At 43.8% G+C, this 27,738-nt stretch overlaps 1 protein-coding gene across 1 annotated transcript in view; it reads right to left on the bottom strand.

Annotated features, from left to right (window-relative positions):
- Positions 1-27,738, bottom strand: part of LOC138513589 (serine-rich adhesin for platelets-like) — a 236,445-nt gene that overhangs the window by 45,173 nt on the left and 163,534 nt on the right. Inside the window, exon 2 of the mRNA XM_069628566.1 lies at positions 9,193-9,270. Coding sequence (XP_069484667.1) covers positions 9,193-9,270 — 78 coding nt within the window. The remainder of the gene's footprint in view (positions 1-9,192; positions 9,271-27,738) is intronic.

Below are 27,738 nucleotides of genomic sequence, written 5' to 3'. Positions count from 1 at the left end.
CAGGACATGGATAGTAAGAAATTTTGAGTTTGGTGGTCGTGCAGGTAAGACAATGTACATCGTCAGTGGCCATGGAGAAACTAGGATTTATAAAATCAGTGGAATATCTACAATCAAGGAGAATGCACATCGACCTCATAGCCACGGACAGACACGTTTCAATTGCCAAGACAATGAGAGAGCAGTTCCCACATATTAAACATCAATTTGACGTATGGCATCTTGCTAAATCAATCAATAAGAAAATCTCGGCTGCAAGGAAAAAAAAAGGTTTTGAAACTATTTTGCAGTGGTCCCATTCTATCACCAACCATCTTTGGTGGAGCTCAAAAACTTGTGAAGGGTCAGGGGAAATACTACTTGAAAAATGGCGGTCACTGATGCACCACTGTACCAACGTTCACCGCTGGACAGCAAATCAACATTTCCACCAATGTGAACATGGCCCTTTGTCCCCAGAGGAGGCACGGAAGAAGAAGTAGTTGATTCCATCTTCACCGACACACAAAGCCATTGAGAAGATTGTTTTCGACAAAACTCTATCAAGAGATTTGAGAGGACTGACAGAATTCTGTCACACAGGAGATTTGGAGGTGTTCCACAATATGTGCCTAAAGTACAGGCCAAAGCGCTTGCATTTTAGCTTTCGGGGTATGAAACATCGCACTCTACTAGCGGTCTTGGCCCATAACAGCAATGTCGGACGTGAACAATCTAGGACTAGGGGTAAAGTAAGGATGCCTCTCTACACTAAGGTGTTTTCAAAACGAAGTAAGCAATGGGTGATCAAACCAGTCTATGATGAAATGCAGTTCGACTTTGTGAAAGGCCTTATTGTTGCTGTGTTAGAGAAGCACAGATATGGAATTTTGGACGTTTCTGTGCAGAGCAGTGATCCATTGCCACCGAACATTGCGACTGTGCCATGCCCACCCGAAGCACAGCTGGTTGTGAAGTACAAATCCCGGTTTAAATAATTGCAATACGATTGTCTTTTTGTAAATAAATGTTATTGTACAGTGTACCTGTAACCCTAACCCCTACCTTCACCATCATGGGTGGCGAACAAGCTCGGTGTCATCTTTGAATTCTCTCTATTCACCTCATATATGTGTATGTATATATTTTTCTCATATCTCATCTCATGTAAATGTAAATGCTGCGCACTGTTAACGGAGGGGAGGCTTGCGTATTGCAAATAATAAAACAAACAAACAAACAATAAATCTCACTTTTAACTCAACTCCTGTGGTACTTTATACTTTTCCTGACCTTCTGCCAAAAATTAAATGTCTCAATTTGGGCTGCAAAGCTCGCAGACAATGGGGACAAAATTGGGGCACTTAGAACGCGCCAGCCAAGCGGGCCGTGGCATTTGGGAGAGAAGCCAGTTCGCATTTGCACATTAAGGCGCACTACATAGACGGATTCTAAACTTCAAGTTTTCACAGATGCCTATACTACGTGATGTTGCAAATAAAGAATGCGAAGGACAGCGGCTTTGATTTTCAGCTCGCGCCCAGATGAGGCCCACAAGTCGCACTGGAAGTATAAGGGTCTATTGTTTTTTGACCTTGAGACAGGGACCATGCCGAAAGAACTACATTTGAAGGGGGTGCGCAATAACGTAAGAGACGATAAGGCAGAAAATTCAGCAACTAGACCGAGTTTCATTTTAGTTCAGTATACGAAAAATCGTTGTCAAGAGCACGGTCCATTTTACAGACTGCATTACGAAGAGACACAATGGAAATTTCAAATATAATGTAAGTAAATCTTTACACGCTTTTATACCGGAATGAAGATTTAATGAATGGATGCATGAATAAATGAATGAATGAAGAGCTAGGAAAAGCAAGGAAAATGTGTTCGTAGTGGGCACATGGGCATGCAGGTCCACTGGTCTCACCGATCTCGGTCCTTGGCCCAGCCACTTTTCCCTGCACTGCCTACCTGCACTACGGGACTGTCTCTGTATCCTTCAGCCCCTTCTCCCGGCATTTACCTTGCACTTGCCACCAGCTGGCCCTATTATTTAATTTGTATTCAACTAACCATGTACAGCACTTTTACCCCCCTCCCCCCTTCCCCATGCACGATCAGAAAGACACCTGGCCTAGTAGGATCGTTGTCTGTCTGCCCTTGTTCCCCACCTGCCTCGTCGCGCCTAGAAACACTTGAGTATAGGCGCGGTACAAATGCCATATCATATATCATCATATCATTCCTCACGCATGTAGACTAACTGTCGTTTATCATTGTGTGTTGGCCTCGATTTATTTCGTTACTTTTCGCATTGATTTTAGAGCCGAACATACTCCATTGAACTATCCTTGCAAGCAAATAGTTTCTGATCGGCTGTAATAAATAAAATAAGTAATATTAATGAAGACCGGCTGGCGAGACTAATTATAATTATTTTGTTTTCATAACAGGTATTTGCTCCCCTTCTGCTACTGCAATCGGTTTGAGACACCAGCAGATGGCTTTTACAGTAGACACCTGCAGCTTCGTGTGAACAACTGGAGCACACTGACAATTTTATGGGACGATCACCAAGGGCCCACATGCCCTTACGCTGTACTAGTGGCTAGAAGCAACATATCAACCTTTACGATGGACTAGTGCCTAGTTGATGGAACAGCCTTGCGGTTCACCGTGCTTCCAAAGTGCTTCTTTTAACGAAAAGCAACACCCTGTGTACCATGGCGGATACAGATAAAAGAAAATAAATGGCTTTCGGAGTTCATATGGCAATTGCTGAATATTCTCTAAACATTTAATGTAAAATAAATGTACTTTACCAAATGTACCGTGTTGCTGTTTGATTTTAAAGTACAGTTTCATATTCCGAATTGTGGCGCGCTGTGTTGTGAGATGGTCTGTGTTGATTTCCGGGTTCTGTGTGGAGTCGCGTAGAAGACGACTGGGCGCGTTTGCCTACGCAGCACAGTAACGTCACGGAGAGAGGCGGGGAATATGAATGTTTGGATAATGTCAGGCTCAGGGGCGGGGGAATTGATTTAGTGCTGCAGAAGCAGGTCAGCCAGGACGATGCGGCAAGTGATAGGATTATCAGAAAATGGCGGCGCCCTGGTGCTTGTTTTCGCGTGCGTTTAATGGACGAAAACTCGGGTAAGGTCCATAGGAAAGTTTTCTAAAATCGAGCCACTTAGGCTTAAAAAAACATGGCCGACCCGTAGGGACAATAAAACATTTTACTAGACCATGCCTTTAAGGATTGCTATCAGAGTTATACAAAATAGGTTAAATGATATCGGGCCTCATTACGAGTATGGAGGTAGCCATGCCCGCTACCTCCATACCGGGCTCCAATACCGGGTTCTGTGAATGAGGAATTACTGGGTCATTCCGACCTTGGAGGACCCGGTAATTTCTCATGCACAAAACCATTCCCTATTCCCATTTGAGCCTCCATAGGGCTCAATGGGAATGGGGATGGAGCTAATAACGGGCCCGTTAATAACGGGCCCGTTATTAGCTCCTTGGTCCCCTCGCGGGACCCGGAAAGGACGCCTGGTTTTACCAGACGTCTGTTCCGGGTCCCGCTAGGGGACCTCGTAATGATGCACAAAGGTATTTATGGAAACTACTTCCAAAATAAACTATTGCAGACTGACTTTGTAGAATCCCATCTGTACCCGCAGCGAAGGTATGAATCTGCACTCCGATCACAATGTAAATTTGTTTACCAAACATTCAACATAGTAGTTATAAACCAAAAGACATGTTACGACAGTTATTTTAGATCAACACTTAGGCCTGATCTCTGCCATTCCGGTGTAAGCTGGATCCACGAAACTCTCCGTTAGCAGCCACATGCATTAACTAATTGTGCCACAGACTGCTTTAAAAACATTTTCATAGTCAGGCCTAGAATAGTAATTCTGAGCACACACTCCTTTGTGTATAACATGCTTTATACTCAGTCATTGCCAAATATGCAGTTTTATAACCATGGGAATGTCAGGAATCCCCTGTTGGTGGCTTGTCCCGCTTTTTGATGTTGAAAATGTGGTCACCGTAGGGACTTCCGGTCATATGGGGAGTTAGAGGGCTAAACCTTGGTCCATCATGTTTATCCAAGATAGATGGCCAGGAGTGGGTCACAATATTGCAGGCAGAATGTTGCAGGCAAACTTTCAGCAGCTTTGTACCATGCCCACTTGCCCGCAGTCTCCTGCGACTTCACCGTACCTAGTGTTACATGTCTTGTCCCACTGATGGTGGTTTCACTCGTGCTCCTGATGTTTTCATCCTCGCACACCTAGCTTTTGACATGCACCATTGGGTCATTCTTCTCCCTGACCACCTCCTTGGCTCACACCATGGGAGAACAGACACAACCCCAAAATGAGGAAGACCCAGAGGGCTTCTGTACCCCACACATGTGATTCTTACCTGTTGTGCCTGAATGCTGCAGTTTCATCTAGCAGCCATCCACACCGTTACTTCATCTGATCCCCGGGCATTGTGTGAAAGGAGCAGTTGCTAAGCAACAAGCAACTGAGAGGTAGACGTTTACACAAAGAAACTATGCCTCCCAGTAGTTAATTTCCTTTGTCTAATGTGAAAGACACTCTACCCCAATTATGCACAATGGATAATCAGGAGAATGTTTCAGCCGAGGTGTCCTATAGCCGCAACATAAAAGGGGCACGCAAAAGCTATAGAAGGTGCAGCTTCATAATATAGAAAGGTGGCGCAGAGGAAAATGTATAGGAACTTGTACTGAACACCTTCGAATTACGTTCCCTGGATGAGAGCATACAATGGATGTCAAAAGTGTGTGCGACAAACAGCCACGTGTTCATCTTTGATGTGATCTGTGCAAAGCAAGGTGTCAATCCTTGTTTTGATACAGAATTCGATAATCATCCCAGTCTTTGCCTCTGCTGAAATTCCTGAAATGGCAATCCTGAAGAGTCCATGGCACATCTGCACCTGTAACAAAACAAAAGAGGTGATGGCTGGAAGGTTTAGAATTAATCTTAACCTCTGGCATTGCTCTGGACAATCCTCCAGGCAATCGTTCTTTGCCTGCCAAGCCATTTCTATATTAAAACAAAAGAGGTTTTTGCTTTGTCACCCTGAGTGGAACGGGTATGCCCAGAGTAATTGCCAGAGGTTTAAGATTCATTCTAAACATTCTAGCCATCACGTCTTTTTTTTTTGCTTTGTCAACCCGAGTTGGACGGGAATGTCCAGACGTGGGTCCCGTGCCTACTGGGCCTAGAGACCCAAGCTACCCCTCACTGATGACACCCAATGAGGCCGAAACATGTCTGGGGCTGCTTGTAGTCTCATGCAGGAAGGATATGACCTAGCAGTTCGGGCTGGACTGCCCCTTTTGGGGTGGTACCAAGCCTGATTTGCATATGGTCTTTCCCCTTCTGTAATAGCTTGGCAGGTAAAGAATGATGGTCTGGAGGGTTGCCCAGAGTAATTGACAGAAGTTTAAGATTCAGTCTAAGCCTTCCAGCCATCACCTCTTTGTTTTTGCTTAGATCTGCACCTGTGCTACTAAAATCCAGAGTCTGAGAGATTATATGGTCACAAGATAATATGTAAAAACCCTTAAAGGTGTTGAATTTCTTATGCTTGATTCAGGTATGATTTTCTTTACACTTCCAAGGACTTGGATGTTCTCTGCACAAGTCATACGTGGTATGTGGATGGGACATTCAATGTAACCTGTGAGAAACCAGAAGGTGTCTCACCCGCTAATCCCCAGGGATCTGTCATTTTGGAACAAGTTCCTGGGGTGGACCAGTGCAGGAGGATCACCTGGATGGGGGATCTTTGGGGAGTGGGAGTGGGACACCGGACTGTGAGACGTGGTATCCCCTTCCCTGTAACACATTTTCCCCCATCCTACAAGGTAGGATACTTAGGAACTCAACCCCCCCAGCCCCCTTTCCCGACATGAACACTTTGTCACAGACAGCACACTGTGAGGGACAATGGACTAATACCCGAGCCGTATACCTGATATGTCCCAACACAAGGATCAGGCAGAGTCAAGCAATTACTGATAATTACACACACCCGACTTCCATCACACTTCCCCACACGGATAAAAGGCGGAGTACGAAAGCACACTCAAACACAAAACACACCAGGAAGCAGCAGTTCTGAGATGGCAGTTTAATATGAGGAGAAAGACGGCAAGACCAGAGAGGGTTACAAGCAGGTCCGGGTTGCCCCAGATTGGTTTGAGTGGTCCCAGTGGGCTCCTGCATTTCCATAGGCGAGCTGCCTTTTCCAGCATATCACTGTGTTTTTAGTCGCTGTAAGTGGGCCTGGGTCTGGGTCTCGGTTGTTTTTGGGATCCTTCATATGTATGGTAGTGCCTCGATCGGAGCCGAGAACCAGTCTTCTTCCAGTTTCAGCCATTGGGCCGATTCATCATCATTTTCCAGGCGAAGGCTTGGGAAAGCTGAGCTGCGAGGCAGTACCTGCTCACGTCTGGGACACCAAGGCCACCCAATGTCTGGCTGCGTAGCATGATCCGCTTTGGGATTCGTGCCTTTTTACCTTCCCAGATGTATCTTAGGATGCCCCCTGCAGCTTGCTGATAGCTTTGTTTTGGATGGTTATTGGGAGGGCTAGGCACACGTACAGCAGTCTTGGGGTCATATTCATCTTCAGTGCTGTGATTCGTCCAAACCACAAGATCTCTTGCGTTCGCCAGCGACTAAGGTCCCCTCTTAGCTCTTTGATCAGTGGTGTGAAGTTTGCTTTATACAGTTTTTCGGTGGAATTTGTGATCTTGACCCCCAAGTAACTTATCTGGGATTTGGCCGGAGGGATTGGGTATGCGGCTCGCAATTCCTCCTTGGGGCTCTTTGGAACGTTAATGCCCACTGCTGTCGATTTCGTCACATTTACTGTGAACCCGGAGACTTTTTTGAACTCTTCCAGCTCTCGCCATAGAGCCTCCATGGAGTCTTCTGGTTGTGTTAATGTTAGCAGAACGTAGTCCGCATATAGGGCTACTTTGTATGATTCTCCTTTGAATTCCAGGCCGTGGATCATTGGGTTGCAACTTGTCCTGCTGGTGAACGGCTCCATGGAGAGCGCAAACAGGAGATGGGAGAAGGGCCAGCCTTGTCTGGTTCCTCTGGTTATACTGATTTTGTTTGATCGGGCCCCGTTTATCCTCAGGTGGCTAGATGGATTCTGGTAATTTGCTAGTGCCTATTTTGTAAAGTTCGGACCGAATCCATAGTGGAGGAGGGTTTCTTTTATATAGCCCCAGTCCAGCATATCAAACGCTTTATGTGCGTCTAGCGAGAGGATTACCAGCTCTGCCCCAGTTCTGTTTGCTGATTCGATAGTGTTTATGGTTCTTCGAATATTATCCTGAGTATTATGGCCCGGGATGAAACCATTCTGGTCTGGGTGGATAATGTCTGGGAGGATGGGGGCTAGTCTGTTTGCCAGGATTTTTGCAAACAGTTTCGCGTCCTTGTTTACTAGGGTAATCGGTCTGTATGACGTGCATTGCGTAGGGTCCTTTCCGGGGTTTGGGGATCAGGACCGTTGTTGATTCCTCCATGGAGGCCGTGGTGGAGCCGGTTGTTAGGAACAAGTTGAATAGGTTCGCTAGTTGTGGTGCCAGGATATGGGCAAACCTCTTGTAGAATTGGGTTGAGAGTCCATCTGGGCCTGGGTAGCATTTTTCAAGGCGCAGATCGTGTCCCCTACTTACTTTGCCGATATCGGACCATGCAGCAGGCAATTTTAACCTTCAAATGTAGACACCCTGATTGATGGTTGGTGGCCTGCAGGCATTCAATAAAAATGGCGTTACATTTATCGCATAGAAAGGTTAACCAGTCTTTTTTGTCTTCTGAATACGTTTTATTTCTGGATAATTGCAGTGCATTGAGCGGGGGAAAATCTGTCGCTTCCATACTGGCTACTAATTCATTCAATTTTCGATGTCAGCTAGGTCATTTATTTCTTACACTTTAATGTTCCTTTGTGGTGGTTACTTTCATTAATGAGTGATCATGCAAGATAATTTTACAGCTTCTTTGATCACCTCGCTATATTTTGGCCTGAGGTAGGGGGTTTCATAGTGAGTTGGGGGAAGATATGGGGTGATCCCCCTGTAATCCAAAAAAACGGGTAAACAAATGAAAGCATAATGTTTTTGATTGGAGACAGCAAGTGAAATTAGTTTATATGTACCACTAGTACTAACTAACTTCTGCTTAGTTAACGCCCTCGCCCTATCCCACGACACCCACATGCACACGTACACACCCACACAAAGGGGTGTGGAATAGGGGCAGCGGGTGTTGTGGGTTGGGGGAGCTGCCCTAAAAAAGATTTTAAAAATGTAATGTATAATGTTTTTGGTGGGTGACGAGAACGTGGAATCACTTTATATTCACTACTGCAATTCATTTCCTAATTTCAGCTGTACACACAGAAACGCACACACCACTCCACAAATGTTTCTAAAGCATTTTCATGAATGTGTGTTATTTGTGACATCTCGAGTCAGCCGTGGGTTTTTACGATTGCATGCTGGGACTTTTAGTTGCACTGTACCCCATTGTATGTAGGGGCCAGTGAGTCCCAGCATGCTAAGCTAAAAGCCAGGATTGGCTCCCGGTGTCACGCATGACATGGGACCTCTTGGCAGATATGCCTGCATTGAGTTGGGGGATCAGTGTGCATGCACCCATGCATCGGATGCTGGCACAGATGAGGGTACAGCTCAGTGCAGCATGTAAGACGCATGGGTCAAATCTTTGTGGAAGATGTGGCGGTGATGTGGACCCATGGTGTAAAATAATCATGCACTGCTGGCTCCCTGGTACTTTGGGATCAGCTTTTAACATGACATCCAAGACAAAAGGTACAGGGATTGCCATTGGCACTTCTTACTAATTCTTCTTCAGCATAGTCGTGGTACAGCCAGGAGTACGGAGTGCTATGTTTTGTGAAATGCTTACTGGACTCCTACACATACGATGTCATTGCTTGCCGGAAAAATAAACATTAACATTCAGCCATTTTGTCATATAAACACATTCAACAAGTCCCAAATGCATACGTTCAGTTGGCTAATCATACACGACCACCAAGCATGTTTTACCTAGTAACGAACTTGAACTAAGGAAACTGAGTCAGAAGAAGTGAAAACAACCTCACCTTGGAATTCTGCTAGGTCTACTCTTCTTTTCTTTAACGGTAAGTGGTCTTTCAGATTTTCATTTTTGTTCTTTATACCTGTAAAATATAAAAATGAGTTCCCCATTTCCGTCAAAAACTGAACATTTACTAGTCAAAATAAATCAGCAACTAGACCTGTACTTGCCATACTAGTAAGCAAAGCTGTTCTGTCCATTAGAGTCAATGAATTCTCTCGATGCAACATATGGTTAACAAGGGACTAAATTGAGGGCGTAGAGACCAGTTGCAGTTGCCCAGTAGGGATGGAAGGGTTGACTATCTGAAAAGGCAGCGCACATGCTTATAAAGTCACCTTCTGGCAATGTGTTACCAGAGAGAGGTGTGGCCATGAGACTGTCATGATCTTTAAAGGGTGACTAAAAGTTGCAACCATCTGTGTTACTTAACTAGACATTGGAAACATGGCGTAGCTTGTGATTTCTTGTGCTGCATTGGGTTTCTGCTGTTTTACTCAGGCTTTGAATCAGTCCCACGAACATCCCGAGCATAGACTCACTTACACAGACAAAGGTTTTGAACTGGATTCTCTGCCTTGTGGATTGCACAGTAGGCAGGGTCACCAGGCCTGAAATGAAGATGACTGATGCCTTTCTTAAAGAGTTTGGTGAACGGGACGTGGTGGCGATACCAGGCAGCATGATCCATACCAGATCACTCTATTAAACACAATGTAGACAATGGGACCAAACAATAACTGGGTCACATTCTGGTATAGTATAAAACAGGTAAACTGGTGTCCAGTTAAAGTCTCGAAAACAAAAGGATCGAATGCAAAAGGTGAGAGTGCATTCGACCGAAAACCAAAGGATCGATTTTTTTTTTTTTTAAATGCATATTTTTTTTTGCTCTAGTTTAGCTTTAAAGGGGTGTTTTTACACCAAAAACGGCAGCTTGGGGGGGACCCCCCAAAAAAACCACAACAAACATTTTGATCTTTTTTTTTCGGTCGAATTGACTCAACCCTTTTGTCATTCGGTCCTTTTGATTCGGTACTATGACCTACAACCAGGTAAACTTATTTACAATGCCGGACTGAAAAGCAGGGCAAAACATGTGGCAGCACCTGCACTGCCAAACCTCTATTTATTGTTTGTGCCATCTGCTGGCAAGGATATTTTGTTGTACTGACATCAAAATGTTGAATACAGCATCACTACTGGTAACTTAAATTTCTCTGCTATGCCATCTCTTGGCAAGAATCTAATTTGGTACTGGTATGTAAATGACAAATACATTCTTTAAATGTTGATGATTTATTTGCTAACGTGTGTGTGCTGACAATTTGTGGACAGCATAGGTGTCTGTACCTGGAAATTATGTTGCTTGAAACTACAATTCGTAAGGTTTATTTATATCTTTTTTAAAAAAAATATTTATTGTGCATTATGGTTTAATCATAAAACTTCTTGCTCCACAATTTCGTATACAATTAATACAATCAGATTAAAAAAACTAATTTTCAAGCTTACAAAAAATGTCGATCCTTTCAAAATATCCTTGTCATTGCATTGCAATTCTAATCATACATAAAGGGGTCAAATTAATTTCAAGAGTGACAAATCTAATGGTTAAAAGAAGCCCTCTAGCCTTCCATGAGGTGCAGTTGCGTGTCTTCACATAATTGCCTATCATCAGAATATATAATGTATTTATATCAAGCACTGGGTCCCGTAAGTTTCGCACCACTTTCATTCTGAACCATTTAAATGATATTGAAATTGTTGCACCTGCATTTAAAGTTAGTAAAAAAAATATAGCAATATGTTATTCAGAACAGTCATTCATATGATGATTTAAATGTGTATGCCTTTTTTGCACAATAACTGATGTCATTTCTAGCCTACATGGTTTATTCATTCTGAGTATTCAGATGTATGTGTGAAAGGGCCGACTGCAGCACATTTAATTTGTATTGAATCCTAGGATTGTCAATAGTGTCATTTTCAAACTCACCCATTGTTTTGGTATTTGAAGAACCTATAGCTGGTATAACCTTGCATTTTAAATACAAATATTGCCACAAACAGTTTATTTCTTGTCCCAGAGAGTGGAGTGGGATTGTTTGATTTTCAAATTATTAGACTGATTACTCTCATCTGTCAAAGAATCTGCAACAAATAATTATGCAAATGCTTTGTTGTGGCTGTTAAATTGTCCTGATGAGTTTCTCAATTGAAACACTTTTACACAAAAATAGGGCTTGTTCATAGCATGGAGTGTGGAGGGCACTAGTGTCAGCACATCAAAGTGCATTCTTTAATATAGATTTATGCACAATAATTTGTGTAGGGGCTTTGTTGTGGGAGTTCAATGGTACCAAGGGATAGCCTCATAGAAGATGCATTTTGTTTTGAGAGAAATTAACAAATATCAACATTTAGTAGTGATGGATACTAGGTATTGATTCGTTTCATGTTTTTAAATTGATTCACATTAGCATATTAACTCAATTGTGCTTTTGGTACCATGTGTTTCTCCTGAATCGCTGCCTTGGTACAGAATTACTTTGATTTAATTTTATTTGTATTTAGTCAAACTAGACATATACAAAATAAAAATTAAAAAGAAAAGAAACAAACATTACAATATAAACAATCATAATTAAGCAATATGACCCGAGCGGCGGGGGCATTACCTGAGTCGGTAATGCCCCCGCCGCAAGGGTCATATTGCTATTAGTACCCCGGCCCGCATTATGTGTGTGACCGGGGCACTAAAAGCATTTTTTTTTCGGGACAGAAAAAAAAGAAGAAACGACCAAGAAAATGGCCGCCATGCAAAGGGAAAACTGAGTCAGTTTTCCCTTTCCATGGCGGCCATCGGGAGCGGAAGCGCTGGGAACAAAGTGTTGCCAGCGCGTCCGCTCCCGACAAAGAAAAAGAAGCAGAAGGTAAGTGGTGTTGGGAGGGAGGAGAAGAAAAAAAAGAAAAAACAAAAACATACCTGCGTCCCCGCCAGGGGACGATGGACGCTTCCAGCCGTGTGGAGGCGCGGAGCCTGCTATTGTCCCCCACCGGGGAGGCAGGAGCAAGCAGGTAAGTGGGTTGGGGAGGGCAGGGAGGAGGAAGGGAAGGGAAGAAAAAAAAGCTTACCTGAGTCCCCGGCGAGAGCCAAGCAGAATTCAACACGCATTCTGGTTGGCTCTCGCCAGGTCCTTACCAACCGCCTTGTCCCCGGCGGGGGACGAAAGCAGCCTCTCAGCCGTGGGGAGGCTCGGAGCGGGGATGGCCTCGCTTCGAGCCTCCTCGAATTATATGAAATAATATTCATATAAAACGATCAATAGACAGCAATAGTAGACCACCAGACATAGCTGATATACAATACACAGATGTACAGATTAGCAGTAGACCAACTAATGGTCTACACACCAGTTGTAAATTAAGCTTCCGCAATACAATTACTTAAAAACGTAATTGTTTTTCTATTTGCAGCCACAGACTGTACTATGCAGAGAAACTGAGTTAGAGTTTAGACAACAGTTCCAAAAATCGGTAGATCTTATCGAGTCATATTCACTTACTAGGTCTTCAAAAGTGCAGATATATAGGGTGCCTAATTTCACACATTCAGTAAAAAATCTGTGGCAGTTTCTAGAATGTGTGGTATTTTACACACTCAACAAAATCTCATCTCTAACGCCAGTTTCAATTGGGGTCCAAGAAGAGTAAGGAGCGGCAGCTGATTTATACGAAATCATAAGATCAGCGTTCGTATTGCCAAATTCGGGCTTTGAAGAATATACACCTGTGGTCGCAAATAATCATGTACCACGTTAGACACTTAATTATAGTTCTTTATTTTCAATTTGTGGTCATAATTGTCGTTCCAGTCCCAGAGATTATATTTCCAGTTGAAGGACTCCTTTAACACTTCATATCTGTTTCCAGTGTCAAATAGTCGGGTTCCAATCTATCAGTTTAAAAATTAACATGTTCAGATCTTCAAAGCTGCTGCCTCTGGTTACATGTTCACTACTACTATTTGATCCCAATTCTTTTAAAAGGAGGCACACCATTGGTGTAGAGGGACCTAAATTTAATATTATATGCCAAAAACGCCTATCAAGACGATTAAGCCAGACATCATCTCTCATTACCAAGCCCATAAGCCCATAGAGCACAGCGGGACAAATACACTGTACATATAATGTCAATATCCCCTCTAAGGAATAGCCTGGGGGTCTGTGCTGCAAATGTGTAGAAAAGATTAGTAATCTGTCTTGCCTTTCTTGTTTTTAATTCCTTAATATATGTATAATCAGCAGACATGCTCATCTCTAATCCTAGATGCAAACAAGACCACACATACTCATTAGTTCCAAGGGCTGTTGACATTACGACTCTATTGATTTTTCTAGACAAAATCAACATGGTCGTGGTCTTTTCCACATTGAGTACTAAATAGTTTTCCTTGGCATATACCTACAATTCCGCCAACATTGACTTCACCCTGGAATATATATGGTCAAAAAGTACAAGGTCGTCCGAATACACCATGCTGACAACTCTTGTACTACCAATCTTAGTTGAACAGTTTGACCTACATAATACCCATTTAGGCAGGTCCGCCAAGTAGAGATTAAAGAGCAGGGGAGCCAGCACCCACCCTTGCTTGACTCCCCTGCTGATCAACACTGGGGCAGTTACCAAACCATCATTGTCTAGTTGCACCCTGGCACTAGTGTCTCTATGTAGCCGTTTAACTATGCACAGTAGCCATCCAGGCCAGCCCAACGTCTCCATTTTATCCCACACAATGGCCCTATTGAGTAGGTCTAAGGCTGCCCTAAAGTCCACTTAAGTTACATAAAGCGCTGGTCTATCTCTTCATCTAGCATCATGTATCAGTTAATCTAACAGTCTAATTATATGGACTGTGGAAGAACCTGGATGAAACCCTGTTTGAAAGGGTTACAAAATATCATTAATCTCAACCCAGGCCTACAGCTCCTGGAGCACAAGGATGGCAAATAGTTTCCCTGTAACATCTAAGACGGACAGCAGTCTTTCATTCTCCGTTAGGCCTCTATTACCATTTTTATAAACCGGAATCAATATAGACTGCTGCCATGTTTCTGGGATTGAGTATTCCATGCACACCTTATCGAATAGTTCCTCAAGTAGCCCTGCCCATCTTTCAGGGTCCATGTTAAGGACCACATTTACGAGACTATTAGGCCCTGGAACTTTTTTGATTGACAACGGCTTCTTTAATCACGTCCAAAGACGTGTTTAAAGGCCAGTCCTAAGTAATTCATTCTGCCGGCATATTTATTGTTCTAGCCCCTACATGCTTCAGCCATTCAACCTCACTTATGGGATTTACAACTTGTTTTTCATGAGATCCCTTGGTCAGGGTCAGTAGTTGCCAATTAGGATGCATATTTTTTCCTGACTGCTCCTATCATGAGTTGCCACTGTAAATGTGTTATTGAAAATGTCCAAGTTCTTAGCCAATTTCTGTAGCATTGCTTGATTTTATTTATTTTGGCTACACTATCGTAAAAATGATCAGGGGAAATGTTGAGGCTTCTAATTTCCCTATGCATCTTACGTTTCATATTGCGGATTACTACATCATACCGTATGCTTTTTTTGTAACTAAGTGCTTTCCTCCACTATATGTTTCAACATCTTTTGTTATTTTGTTGTTTTTAACATTTAACGACAATCTCCCCAACCATTTATTCATTTAATTGGCAGTAACGTTTCTAAACATGCACCTACTTGGTAATTCAATGTCAATTGCAGTTTGCGTGGCCTTTTCTATAGTTTCTTTTGACCTCTGTATATGATTTCCAGCGTGACTAGGGTTAACTCCTCTGATATTTGTCACTGTCGATTTGTTAAGCCCTAAACCCAATGTTAATTTGAATAGGGCATCGTCACCGTTATCATTCCGCAGCACTTAGAGGTCGGTAACATAGTCTAATACAACATTGCTGCCAAACACATAGTCCAGCGCGGCCCATTTCTGGCTATTTCCCGGAGTATCTTTGTTTTCAATCTTTTCCTTTTTTGTTGTTATTTGTAGAGGTCTTGTGCCAGGATCTCAGTTCCTCCCCCGCACCTTTAAAATTTAAATACCATTATTTTTTACGTTTCTCTAAATAATCAGTATACTAGGTTGTGCAACTGCCTTGGTATTTTCTCATTTCCCGGAGTATCTTTACCATGTTTATTGCCCTTATTGCACCCATTCAAAAAACAACTCCCATTCCCTTAGAAATTATGTCCACCTTTTACCCTGGCAATTTGATTTTTTCTTGAAGTGTATACCTTTGCTTCCAACATTCTCAAAAGAGGCACAGCCTCTTTATTTTGGCAGCGAGCATTCAAAATCACCTCCAACATAACTAAATTATGGTCCACTGCACCCACCCACCCTGCACAAATCAAATCTATATAGGCAAAAATGTCCTTGGTAGGGGTGCCTCCCCGAGGATCATACACATGGAATAGCAGCACATATTTAAGTTCAGACCCAGTCTTCAGGGAAACTTCTACTGATACCACATTACCATTTCAATTCTTTACAGATAATGCATTTGAACACAGGGCTGGTTTTATCCCAATTAGAAGCACCCCATATGGGTGCCCTTTCAGATCCTTTTTTGCAAACACTTGATTGATGCAATACCCATCGACACCTATTGGGGAAGTCAACCACATCTCTTGGAGCATGAATATATCTAGTTCCAGCAGTATAGGCAGAGAGCCACCCCTTTCCATGTGAATGGCCTCTTGTATTCCAATTGGCCAATTTGAATTATCAATTGTTAGCCATATGCTGTATCCTCAGGGTTACCAGACATTTGGTCGAAAAAAATTGGTCGACCAGTCAAATGGTCGAACCAATTTGGTCGAAAACAAAATGGTCGAATGTTTTATTTTTTTTATTTTCACCCCTTTTTTTTTTTTTTTGGGGGGGTCCCCCCAACCCCCTTTTTTTCTAAAAACGAAATCCCGAAAAATATATATATAAATTAAAAAAAAAATTCGACCATTTGGTTTTTGACGAAATTGCGTCGACCAAATGTCTTTCGACCAGTTTTCAGTCGACCAAATGTCTGGACAGCATCCTCAGGCATTATCAGATGTAGTTGGATTGGTGCCAGCATCAATTTTATGTGCTTTTGCCCCGAAATCTGAACATTCAAACTTTTTGCACAGCAAACAGGAACGAAAGAGTTCATTACTTTTTTTTCCAGCACATATCCTAATGTTCTCAATGTGTTATGATGGGAATGGATCATAACAGCCGTTTCATCCAAGCAATAGTGTATGTGTGTTTGACATCCCCCATCCTGATCAAGTGGTTCCACAAAGTCAAATCACTCTTATTCAGAATTCTCAAAGTCGGGATCTTTGTAAGCCTTTTCAGAAGGACCGAGCCATTTAAGCTCCTGGCCTCTCTTGTATGGCGCTCAGGCCCAATTGTAAGGGCTTTAGAATCAAATTTTACAACTTCCAAGACAGTCTTAGTTTGCTTCAGACGATTATTGGTATTGTCACTTTCTTGATTTCCTTCTACAATCTCTTTTATAACCCTTTCATTTGGAGCAATTGAGTGACTAGAGATTACTTTTGCGGGGCATTGATATGATAGTAAATTTGAAGCCTCCTCAGAGACGTTAATATGCCCAACATTGTCTTCATTGACAAACCAGCTGGCAAGTGTACTAGCATTATTTTGCCGTCTTTTTTCTTCAGGGGTCTCTCAGTTTTTGCTTTTTAGACTTTTGGATGAGTGATGAGACAATAGTTGAATTTAATTGCTGTTTCACGGTTATCCCCTGGCATATGCAAAACTGGTATTGATTTCTCTGCTAGGAGCTCTAGACGCCTAGCCTGACCCCTCTCCTTTCGTGTTTTATAATTAATCAGGGATCGCTCAGTTCCCTCATCAACCGCAGATTCAAGCTGAATGCGTTTTGCCGTATCTCCTTCATTAATCAGGCTGCTGTTTACTCCTTCCATGACACTTTGTGGATGATTCATTTTGTTACATATTAGAGTGTTCTCTAATAAACCAGTCAAATGGAGAATAGAATTCCCTCGTTGTTTTAAATCTTTGTGGATCCTTCCACATAACTTAAAGAGAATTTGTACTGAAAATTGCAGCACTCCAGAAATTAAATAAGAATGTTTGCTTATTGTGCTTGAGTTTCCGTCGATAGTGGGGTGGAATCAACAATCGTCCTCCATTGGGTATCATCCTCAAGCTCCGCGGGCAGGTTCGGGGCTGTTGTCATCCTATGTGATTTCTCATGTGCCTTAAGAGGAGACTGCATCCGATCTGTAGGCTCAGAAATCTCGGGTATCAGTGGGCTGGGGGGTTGGGGAGCCTCATTTCGCTCGTGCTATCCCTTACTGTCTGAAACTCTGTAATGCCCTAAAGCGGATAGCAGAGTTCAAGTAAGGAGTTGTTTTCAATATCAGACATAGATCGATTTGTACTGCACAAGTGATTCCCACCCCCTTAGAGGAGTTTGCCTTTGTTTCATTAAGCTTACTTGAGTTCCCTCCAGCATTACTATCAGCTCCAGCAGCAAAAAAGGCAGTTATTAACCCCTGCGACTGCCTTTTAGGCCGCACGTCATTTCTCCCCTCTGCTTTGACGGATTCACATAAGCCATACAAGCAGGGTCCGTGGGGTTCAAACCATCTCATGCCAATAAAAAAAAGTGTATGGCTTTGCTTTCCTTAGATTATATGTGCCTTTGATCGATTGACTGTTTTTCCTGACATAATGATGAATGCTTCTTTAATTATTCAGAGGCGTATGCAAAGACTAGTACATTTTGCAATTGCTGCTTACCTTTAAACACAATTGCAAAACTTGGAGGCTTTCTCAACGTTTATAGACGGTCCCGTTTCGATAAAACTGTAGACATTATTCACCTGGCCCCTCCGGCCCCATCAACGGACCACAGGAGACCACTTATTAACCACTTGCTGATTGTGCAGTGTTGCAGTCTTTATGCTGTGGCTGTTACACTCACTTGGTATCCACGGGGGCATCACACGATACTGGATGGAGGGCTGTGCGCAATCTCGGACCCCTCTCTGCTTGGTTATGTGCCAGACCTTGGGTAGCGCCTATAACAGGAGAATGGAGGGTTAAGATACTGGGCCCGTGATGGGTGGACTCCCACCTCCCTCTGATCCAAATCCCCTCCCTTGGGGTTACTTCTCACCTTAGGTTTTTGTACATTGAACACTCTGTCCTGCGTCTCTGTGCAGGGTTGCGCGGTAGATGCGGGTATTCCGTGGACCTAGTTGCTTCACTGGTCCGTGTACCCTTATGTCGGGTCCACACAGGCTGTGACTCCGACTCTGCTTGTTGCGTTCAGGTGAGTTGTAGTGTCTTTCAGTCTTTATTCTGTCTCTTTCTTCTCCCTTCGTTTTCTCTGTCTTCTCGGCATTACTTTGCTCCACTATGCTTTTTCTCTAATAATGTCTCTTTTGTTTCCACAGGGATGGTTGCAATTTGGTTGCGATTCGGAGCTGCAGCGCCAGATAGCGAAGACTACGGTTAAGTTGTTGATGCGCGGAGCGCATCGCTGTTTATTTAAAGTTAGTTGCTAACCTGTGTTCTCTTCTCTTCTTCGTGAAGGTTGCGGTGATGTTCCAGAGTAATGAGCGATCGAAGCACTGCTTGCCGAGGTAAGTGCTTTTTTACTGCTGTTCTTGTTTCTTCACCCTTGCAGGTTGCGGTGAAATCCGGAGATGGGCAAGGTAAACGAATCGCAGAGTGATGTCAGGATCCACTGCTTGCCGAGGTAAGAGTTGTTATTAATGCTGTCCTTGGTTCTTTACCTTTACAGCTTGCAGTGAAATCCGGAGATGGGCGAGGCAAACGAAGCGCAGGATGGATTCAGGACCTGCTACTCACAGGTAAGTGTACTTGCTTGCTAATGCTGTTCTTGTTCTTCCAGGTTGGTGATGGAATTCGGATCGATGGCTTCAGGATCGGGCCGAGGGAAGAAGCAGATGAGCAGGAGCTGGACAGGGTGAGCGTTACGCTGCAGGAGTGCAGAATAACGCGAAGCGTGTATTCCAGTTTGGGCATGGCTTATATAGCCAGCCACACCTGAAGGCCCGACCACACCCAAAACACCAGTCTGCATAGCTTTGTTCTAGGAACTGAGCTGTGCAACAGACCTCCATGTTGGATTAAGGTCCAAAACTGGTACTGCCCAATTCCTGATAATGAGCCTGGCAACAAAGGCGCCAGGACTGACTCCATGTATACTTATGATGGGGTTCAAAGGCCCTTTGGGCCACTGTGAAGGGCTGTAGGCCCACTACTGTCACAGGGCTGTTATACCTAAGGGGGGCAGGGGCATGGATTGTGACAGTAGCAGAATCACAGCAGGTAAGAGACCTCCTCCAATTGTAGGCACTGTAAAGAGACTGTGCGCAAGGTCTCCAAGCAAAACGAGACCACTTATCAACCACTTGCCGACCGAATAACATTGACAAACTGTAACAAAAGACTGTTATTGAAAGCAACCATTTTATTTGTATTATTGATTAACAGTGATTGTTCTGATTCGTAGTAAAAAATTCAGTTTAAAAATGTCTCAAGCAAACGCTTATGAACACAAAGAAATTAATGCCATGCCCTGTCTGCATTTTTCCTGTATAGACAATGGGTAACAAGATTTAGAAACATGAAAAGAAAGGATGAAGGAAAGATTAGCAAAGGTAGGAGGAGGAGCACATTTCTGGGAAGAACAGGGTCCATTAGACCAAGCACTTCAAAGACTATATTTGACTAGTTTCAAGAAAAATGAATAACTAATGTTGGTGGATTTTTCTGGAGATGTATTTTACCCCTCAAGTTAGTGTAGAGGAGATCAGCAGAAACATTAACACCTACCAAGAATATGTCCAAAAGATGTATGTGAAATGAACAGATAGGTCTCAAATTGAAGTAGAGTTAAAACAGTTGTAGGATGCACTGGATGTTAAACATGCCTTCATGAAACAATGGGAAGATTCCCTATATAATATAAAGATTAGTAGGAAACACACAGATGGAAGCAAAGGAAAGTCTATAAAAGATATTCTGAGACTAGGGAAACTTGCAATCCCTGCGTATAAATTGCAACTCAAGGTACGTCATCAAAATATTTATAGTAATTGCCTGCTGGATGACATTGTGACCAAGCAAACATAATCGCAATGAAAGGAATGGCATTATGCAAGAAAAACGCCAACTCACTATAGAGCAAAACAGGATGTATGAACAGCAAGGCAATATATGATATTAATTGACAAATTAGAAAAAGCATTGAACAACACAGGTACAGCTCAACAAAATTAGTAGTTAATTTAAGAAACTATCATCCTTGCTGCACCCAATTTTTATTATACATGTTTGACTACCAAGTAAGGAAGCCATCAATTTCCTGTACTTCAAATGATCCATCCATACACTACCCAACACACTCCTACTCTTTCCACCTCAACATCATCCTGCATAAACCTACTTCTCCTCCTAACCATGCTCTCTGTCCCCCTTCTCTCTTCCCAACCCATCCTCTACTCTCCCTCAAAATTTCACCCTTGTCACTCCTCTCCTCACGCACTAAGCATTCCAACTTCACCTACCCTGTTCATCTTCCATTAACCTTTCCCACACTGACCTTATTGCACCCCGTCGCTTCTATCGACCTCACTGTGGGCCTTGGGTAATTCCTAATCCATCTTCAAAAATGTCTTTCTTCACAAACCACTTTGACTGCCATCACCCCAAACTCTCTGTGATGACCATCACTAAAACCTGGATACCCGCCACTGCCACTCAAGGTGCGCTCCATAATGGCTTTGCTATATTATCACACTCCCCTTGACTTATTAAAAAAGGTGGCAGTGTTGGTCTAATGATTATTTAGGGAACATAATACCCTCTTCCTGCTTTGACTATAGTTTCTCTTCCTCAAAGCACATCGCTGTCCAACCTCTTGTCCAACTCCTCTTACCAACCTCAACGGATCTATGTCCATATATCGGTAAAGAAAGGCAGACCTTGTGAATTCCATACTGAAAAGGCTGCATCTGCACGGTAGGCCTTTTCTTACTGGCCCTCCCCTGTTCCCTTTTGAGAGGTTCCCCAACCTCTCTCTCTGCTTAGCCACCCTCACCCCCTTGGCCTATCTCCCACATACCTTCTGAGGACTCTGGCTCCATCCATTCACTATTTAAAGAGTGTGAACCCGGAACCCCGATGAGCAGCATGCTGCCTTCTGTGCTCAGCCTTTTATGATCCGGGATTCCGGTTCATGCAATTTAGACCGCCAACGTCATCATCCATCGCCCATTTGGAACCCTTCTGGCCTTGCAGCTGTTACTTCGTGTGGATCAGAGGTCCTGCTAATTTCCATTTTGCGGTCAGCACCATGTAGAAGGTAAACCCTGTTGGGCTATTTCCATAAAAGAACTGCGGCCTCTACATCAAGGCTGCCAGCAACAAAATGCCTATCCTTGTATGCATGATACACCCAATCCCGCCTCTGCCTGCCATTGATTAGCTGGGGCCAACTCTTTGTGTGCTTCCTTTCCGGAGCCTGCAGGCGACGCCGGCCTTGTTAAAAGTCTCTGTTCAAGGCCTGCTTACATTTCCCCTGTCTGGCCCTGCCCGGGCCTGTCCGCCGTGTCTGCCGCTTCATTGGACCCTTGCCTGCCTGCATCTGTCATGGTCCGGGTGAGCTGTTCATCCTGCCGATCTACTCTGCTTTACTAGCTCCGCTACAAGGGTAAGGTCTGCTGTCTTGCGCTTCCTTGCTCCCTTCTTCCACAGCAACTCCTCCGTTCTTGTTGTTGTCTGAACCGGGCTTTTCCAGCCCTGCTTCGCATCCCTCCACACCTTCTTGTTTCGTCTTGCTCACAGTGACTTGCCTTCTGCCCTCTGTACTCTGACTTTTTGCCACTACTTCTTGTATCAGTCTCAGCTCCTCTCTAGATGACCCGGGTCCTTGAAGACGCAGCAGCTACCGACACCATGCACCTCTCTAACAGACCTTCATTTTGTCCGGCATCCACTCTCTGACTTACATTGTTCCTTTTGCTGCCTCAGCATCCCTCTTAAATGTAATTTCAGATTGTTTTCTCAATACTGCCTTTTGTTGCTCTCACCTCTTCCTGCCAGCTACTACAGTGTGTCTCTGTACCTTACCTGTGCTGCGTTATACCACCTGCCTGTATCACTTTGTCATTGTTTCACTCTCTACTTTCTACCTTACTGCTACTCGTATTTTGTTACTCATATAGTTGTACCACCAATCTGTTTCTCACCTTCTCTCTTTACACGGATTGTTTGGCCCTTTGTCCCCCACAGTCCATTGCTGCTTCTTCATTATTCTCTTCATCTACCAAGTCCTGGCAGTTCCTTGTGTGCACCCTCCCTCCTCTGCTTTCTCCTGCTTTCACCCACCCTCCTGCCTTCCAGCTTTCTATGTTACTGCACTTACATGGTCCGAATTGTCTCTTTGCCTATTTGCATTGATTTGTCTCTTGTTTTACCTTACTCTTCTCTACACCATCATGACCTGCACTTCCCGTCCTCCCCATTGCCCCCTATTCATGTTTAGCACTTGCACGATCCGAATCACCTCATGGTTTATTAAAGGGATGGTCTAGTAAAAAATGTTATTGTCCCTACGGGTCGGCCATGTTTTTTTTTAAACCTAAGTGGCTCGATTTTAGAAAACTTTCCTATGGACCTTACCCGAGTTTTCGTCCATTAAACACATGCGAAAACAAGCACCAGGGAGCCGCCATTTTCTGATAATCCTATCTTTTCCCCCATCGCCCTGGCTGACCTGCTTTTGCGGCACTAAATCAATTCCCCCGCCCCTGAGCCTGTCATCAGCAGACTCGTACCGCCCATTTCCCAACGCCAAAGCACGTCTCGTGTCAACATTCGCTGCGCTTCAGCTAATGACGTGTCGCCATGGAAATGGCAGGACGCCTCTTTGCTCAATAAGTATAAACAGACCGTTTCACAAGACACAGCAGCAGATTTTCGATTCCATTCCTCTCTCTGTGTTACTTTGAGTATTCTGTGACTCGTTTCAGTGCTCTGGTCAGCTACTTTCGCCGCTTGTAGCCCGTGTGAACACCTGTACCATCTCGGTAAATTATTTTACTCTGTTTACCACACAATGGCTACAATAATGCCCTACATGTACGAGCCCGAGTATACCGAGGAGGAACTACTGGAAAGGGAAGCACGCGAAAACGATGGGGATTCGGACGGCAGTTGGCAGGACGAATCAACAGATGAAGAGCCTGGGCCTAGTCGAATGGTCAGCGTCTCCACCTGGTGCACATGCAATCGGTGCGAGCTAATGCCAACTGAGGACGAGAACTGCTGCTGCCGAGAAAACTCGGGATGCCTGGCCTACATTTCGGAAGGCGAGCCATGACCGCAATGCATCACCGAGCTGCCAGACTTCAGGGCAGCCTGCCTCACACGGGCCGTGTTGAGAATAATGATGGTGCTTATGCACGAACTTCGCGCAACTGTTCGTCCTCGTAATCCGAGTAACGAGTAAGTATACTCTGCTTGTCATGCCACTCCTATTTCATGATCTTCTACTGTATCCAAAATTACATCTACATATCATTGTAACGCATGTAAGTCGTTCAATAGTGTGCATTGTCAAGATAGCATTTGTCCGTGCAGAATGCCATTAGTTACAAGAATTGTCATTGACAACAAAAGTTTATTAAACTTATCTTGGTCATTTAAAAACAGTTTGTTTCATTCCTTTTCACAGGTGGTACAGGCTGGTGGCCTATCGTTCCTTTACATGGTGGCTCCACGGGAGGCTTGGACACCGCGTTCGAAGAGTGATACCCGCCTGTGCCGTTCGTGCCATTACAGCTGATTTTCTCTCGCTGTGCTGCAACCTGACCTGTATAATCTTTAAAGTCTTGTATTTTTGTGTCATGAAAATAAAATACAAAATAAAACACCCCATATATTTTAACAACGTTTGTTTCGATTTTTTAAATGAATCAAGTGTGTCTCCATTCAAGGATGGACATCAGACATCTGTGCTCCGAATGCGTGAAGGTCTGGTCGCTGTGAAGCAGGGTGGTCACTATCTATCTAAGCTAACATAACATATTCTCGATAATGCATGCACTAAATAACACTTGTTCAAAGTCTTTCAGTAGGTTATGTCTCTATAAAAGTCACACATATATCTATACTAACAATTACCATTGGATTAAACAGGCCTTAGGGTCTTGACCACTATAATACACCGGTTGAAGTGTGGGTCTGTGCTCACAAGAATCTCCGGTATGTGGCATTTGTTATTGATAAGCAACAATATACTATCATTGATATAAAGGCGATATACTATATATTGATATAAAGGCGGTTCGCGCCGGTGGATGCGCGCTGGCATGGGGGGCTGACAGGGGCGCGAAAGGCCAAGGTGCCAAACTACATGTACACTTCAAAAGGTGTCCCACGCCAAGGGGCCATCGGTCACATGGCCTCCTCAGACCCCGTGTCTCCAGCCAGGCCTCCCCTTGAAGCAGGCCGCCCCCCTGCAATCCACATAAGTGTGTCTCCATTCAGCAGTCTTCCTGTGCCTTATCTGCACGCCCCAGGCCCATCCATCCCACCCCTCTGTATCAAAGGCGGTTCGCGCCGGTGGATGCGCGCTGGCATGGGGGGCTGTCAGGGGCGCGAAAGGCCAAGGTGCCAAACTACATGTACACTTCAAAAGATGTCCCAGGCCAAGGGGCCATTGTTCACATGGTCTCCTCAGACCCCGTGTCTCCAGGCAGGCCTCCCCTGAGGCAGGCCGCCCCCCTGCAATCCACATAAGTGTGTCTCCATTCAGCAGTCTTCCTGTGCCTTATCTGCACGCCCCAGGCCCATCCATCCCACCTCCTCTATCAAAAGCGGTTCGCACCCGGTGATGAGCGCTGGCATGGGGGGCTGTCACGGGCGCAAACGGCCAAGGTGCCAAACAGCATGTACACTTCAAAAGGTGTCCCATGCCAAGGGGCCATCGGTCACATGAACTCCTCAGACCCCGTGTCTCCAGCCAGGCCTCCCCTTCAAGCAGGCTGCCCCCCTAATACCACGACATACATACGTCATTCATTCACAAACACACCCCAGTTTCTAATACTTTAGAAACCACTCGATATGTCTCATGAGAACATCTTTGTGCTTTGCAAGTCAACTCCTGAACGTGCTACCTGGGAACCACTGAGATCTATGCTAATCTGCTCGTCGTCGTGCTATCCGTGAACTTCTGTGACCGCTTCGAGCATACCCATCAGTGCTACCTGTGGCCATCCACCTTTTCTCCCGCAACATACTGCTCTGCTTGCTGAATCCAACTGTTTGTTGGTCAAGGTAAGGCCATGTATCCTGGTCATATTTCGCAGATTTTTAAATTTCTATCTATTTGCGAGTAGAGTACCCAATAGTGCTATGTTCATTGGTCTCATTGCTATTGACTTGAATTTCCATTGCTATGCTAACAATAGATCTATTTATTTTCATCTGTGTCAATTGTCATCGAATTGCATCCTTCGGGGGTCCAGTCTATGATGTAAGCATGTTTCCTTCTCGTGCAATACAGAGCATCCAAGGGATGAGTCACATGTTCAGTTTTTAGTCACATAATTTATACATTTCTGCAACTTATGCAAAAACTAAGCCGCACATAATGAACTGGTATAGTTCCTGCGACCAAAACAAACCTTGCATTGATCATTGTATGATTCATTTACTTTTGTATCAAATCTTTATTCTTGAAGATTGTATAATAATGTCGATATTTACTTTTCAGATTTATCAACAATGCCTGCCTGTTCGATTAGCGGTTGGCCTTCGAAGTCCCATGCGAAATCTGAAGGCACTACAATGCATGTTTTCCCGAAAACTGTTGATCGAATAAGAGAATGGGTCAGACATTGCGGATATCCACTGGATGAGCTGGAAAGTAGAGTCCAACAAGTCTTACAGGACAAGAGGGGTGATAGATACCGCATCTTCAGCCGGAACTTTTCCTTGGACATGTACACCAACATCTTGGGTAACAAAGAAGAATAAACGGCGAACGACACGGAAATTGCTCAAACGCTATTCCCACTCTATTCGTCCACATTCCACCACCGGTGAGTCAAGTGTCCGGATTTAGCTTAAGGCCTTGCGGTAGTGTGCAGGTATCCGAACGGATTAATTGATATTGTAGGTGTTCTATCCCTTGTAATAATTTCGATATTGATATGATTGTATAGTTTTTTGAATAATGACATTTACCAATATATTCTTTTTCGATTTCATAACCCACAAACGCAATGTATATATATGGGAACAGGGAACTGTGCTATATTGAGCATTTTACAAGTATTCTGTCACCTTACATGGCTATTTTTAATATTGGCATTTCATTATCAATCATTAATTTACCTTTACAACTTCTTGACTATCCCTTGAATCTGAAGCAAGAACATTCTACATCCTTGACGTGGTCGCAGTTATCAACCACTTCTAGCGCGTATCAGGTAATCTTACTAGGCTAATCCGCTACAGACCTGTTTTATGCATGTCCAGTAATATTTTTATTTTATCGTGTAATCATTTTACCGAATGTTTGGTTAGTGCTTTCCAATTGATATACACCTTAGTTATCGTCCACTGGTGTTTGTTTTCGGTTATAATTAGTGTTATCCATACTAATGCAAGTACTGTCTTTCAGGGAGATGCTGAAGCGTCCGCCACATCTACAACATTTCTAGATGTTCTTCAACAGCAGGAGGTATGGATACTGACAGCTCCATCGAGCGTCATCATCAGAGCTGGAATTCTTGTTGTTTGATTGTTCTACACAATGTTTCATTTGTGGTTAGCCGTTGATATGTACCTGTGCTGTCGACCCCAGGTGTGTGTTATGTTTTCACTATTGTAATCCTCACTAATGCAAGTACTATGTTTCAGGCAGTTGATGGAGCATCAACCCCTGCACTTGATGCAGAGCCTGACATTCAAGTAATTCCAGGGGAAGTGGAAGCGGGACCATGCGTATACGAATCGGCGCAACAGCTTTCGGAAGTGCGCACTACATTTGCAACATCCATAGATATTCTTCAGCAGCACGAGGTATGGATAATGACAGCTCCATCATGCGTGATCATATAACGTGATTCCATTTGCTATGCTTTCTTCCCTATTAACGCAAGTGCTGTGTTTCAGGGAGACGACGAAGCTTCAACTACAATCACAACATCCAATTTAGATGATGCAGATGTAAATACATCGGAGAAATAAGTCGATGAAATGTGCTCATATTTAGATGTTCCTTGATTCTTTTGGACAATGCATCATTTGCGGTTATCTCTTTATATGTACCTGTGCGTTCGACCCCAAGTGTGTGTTATGTTTCCAATATTGAAAACCATACTAATCCAAGTACTGTGTTTCAGGGAGACGACGGAGCTTCCACCACAATCA

The sequence above is a fragment of the Ambystoma mexicanum genome, chromosome 12, assembly GCF_040938575.1.
Source record: "Ambystoma mexicanum isolate Mex_15411 chromosome 12, UKY_AmexF1_1, whole genome shotgun sequence".
Classification (NCBI taxonomy): Eukaryota; Metazoa; Chordata; class Amphibia; order Caudata; family Ambystomatidae; genus Ambystoma; species Ambystoma mexicanum.
The sequence above is the reverse complement of the archived record's forward strand: the minus strand, read 5'-3'. Positions and strand labels throughout refer to the sequence as shown.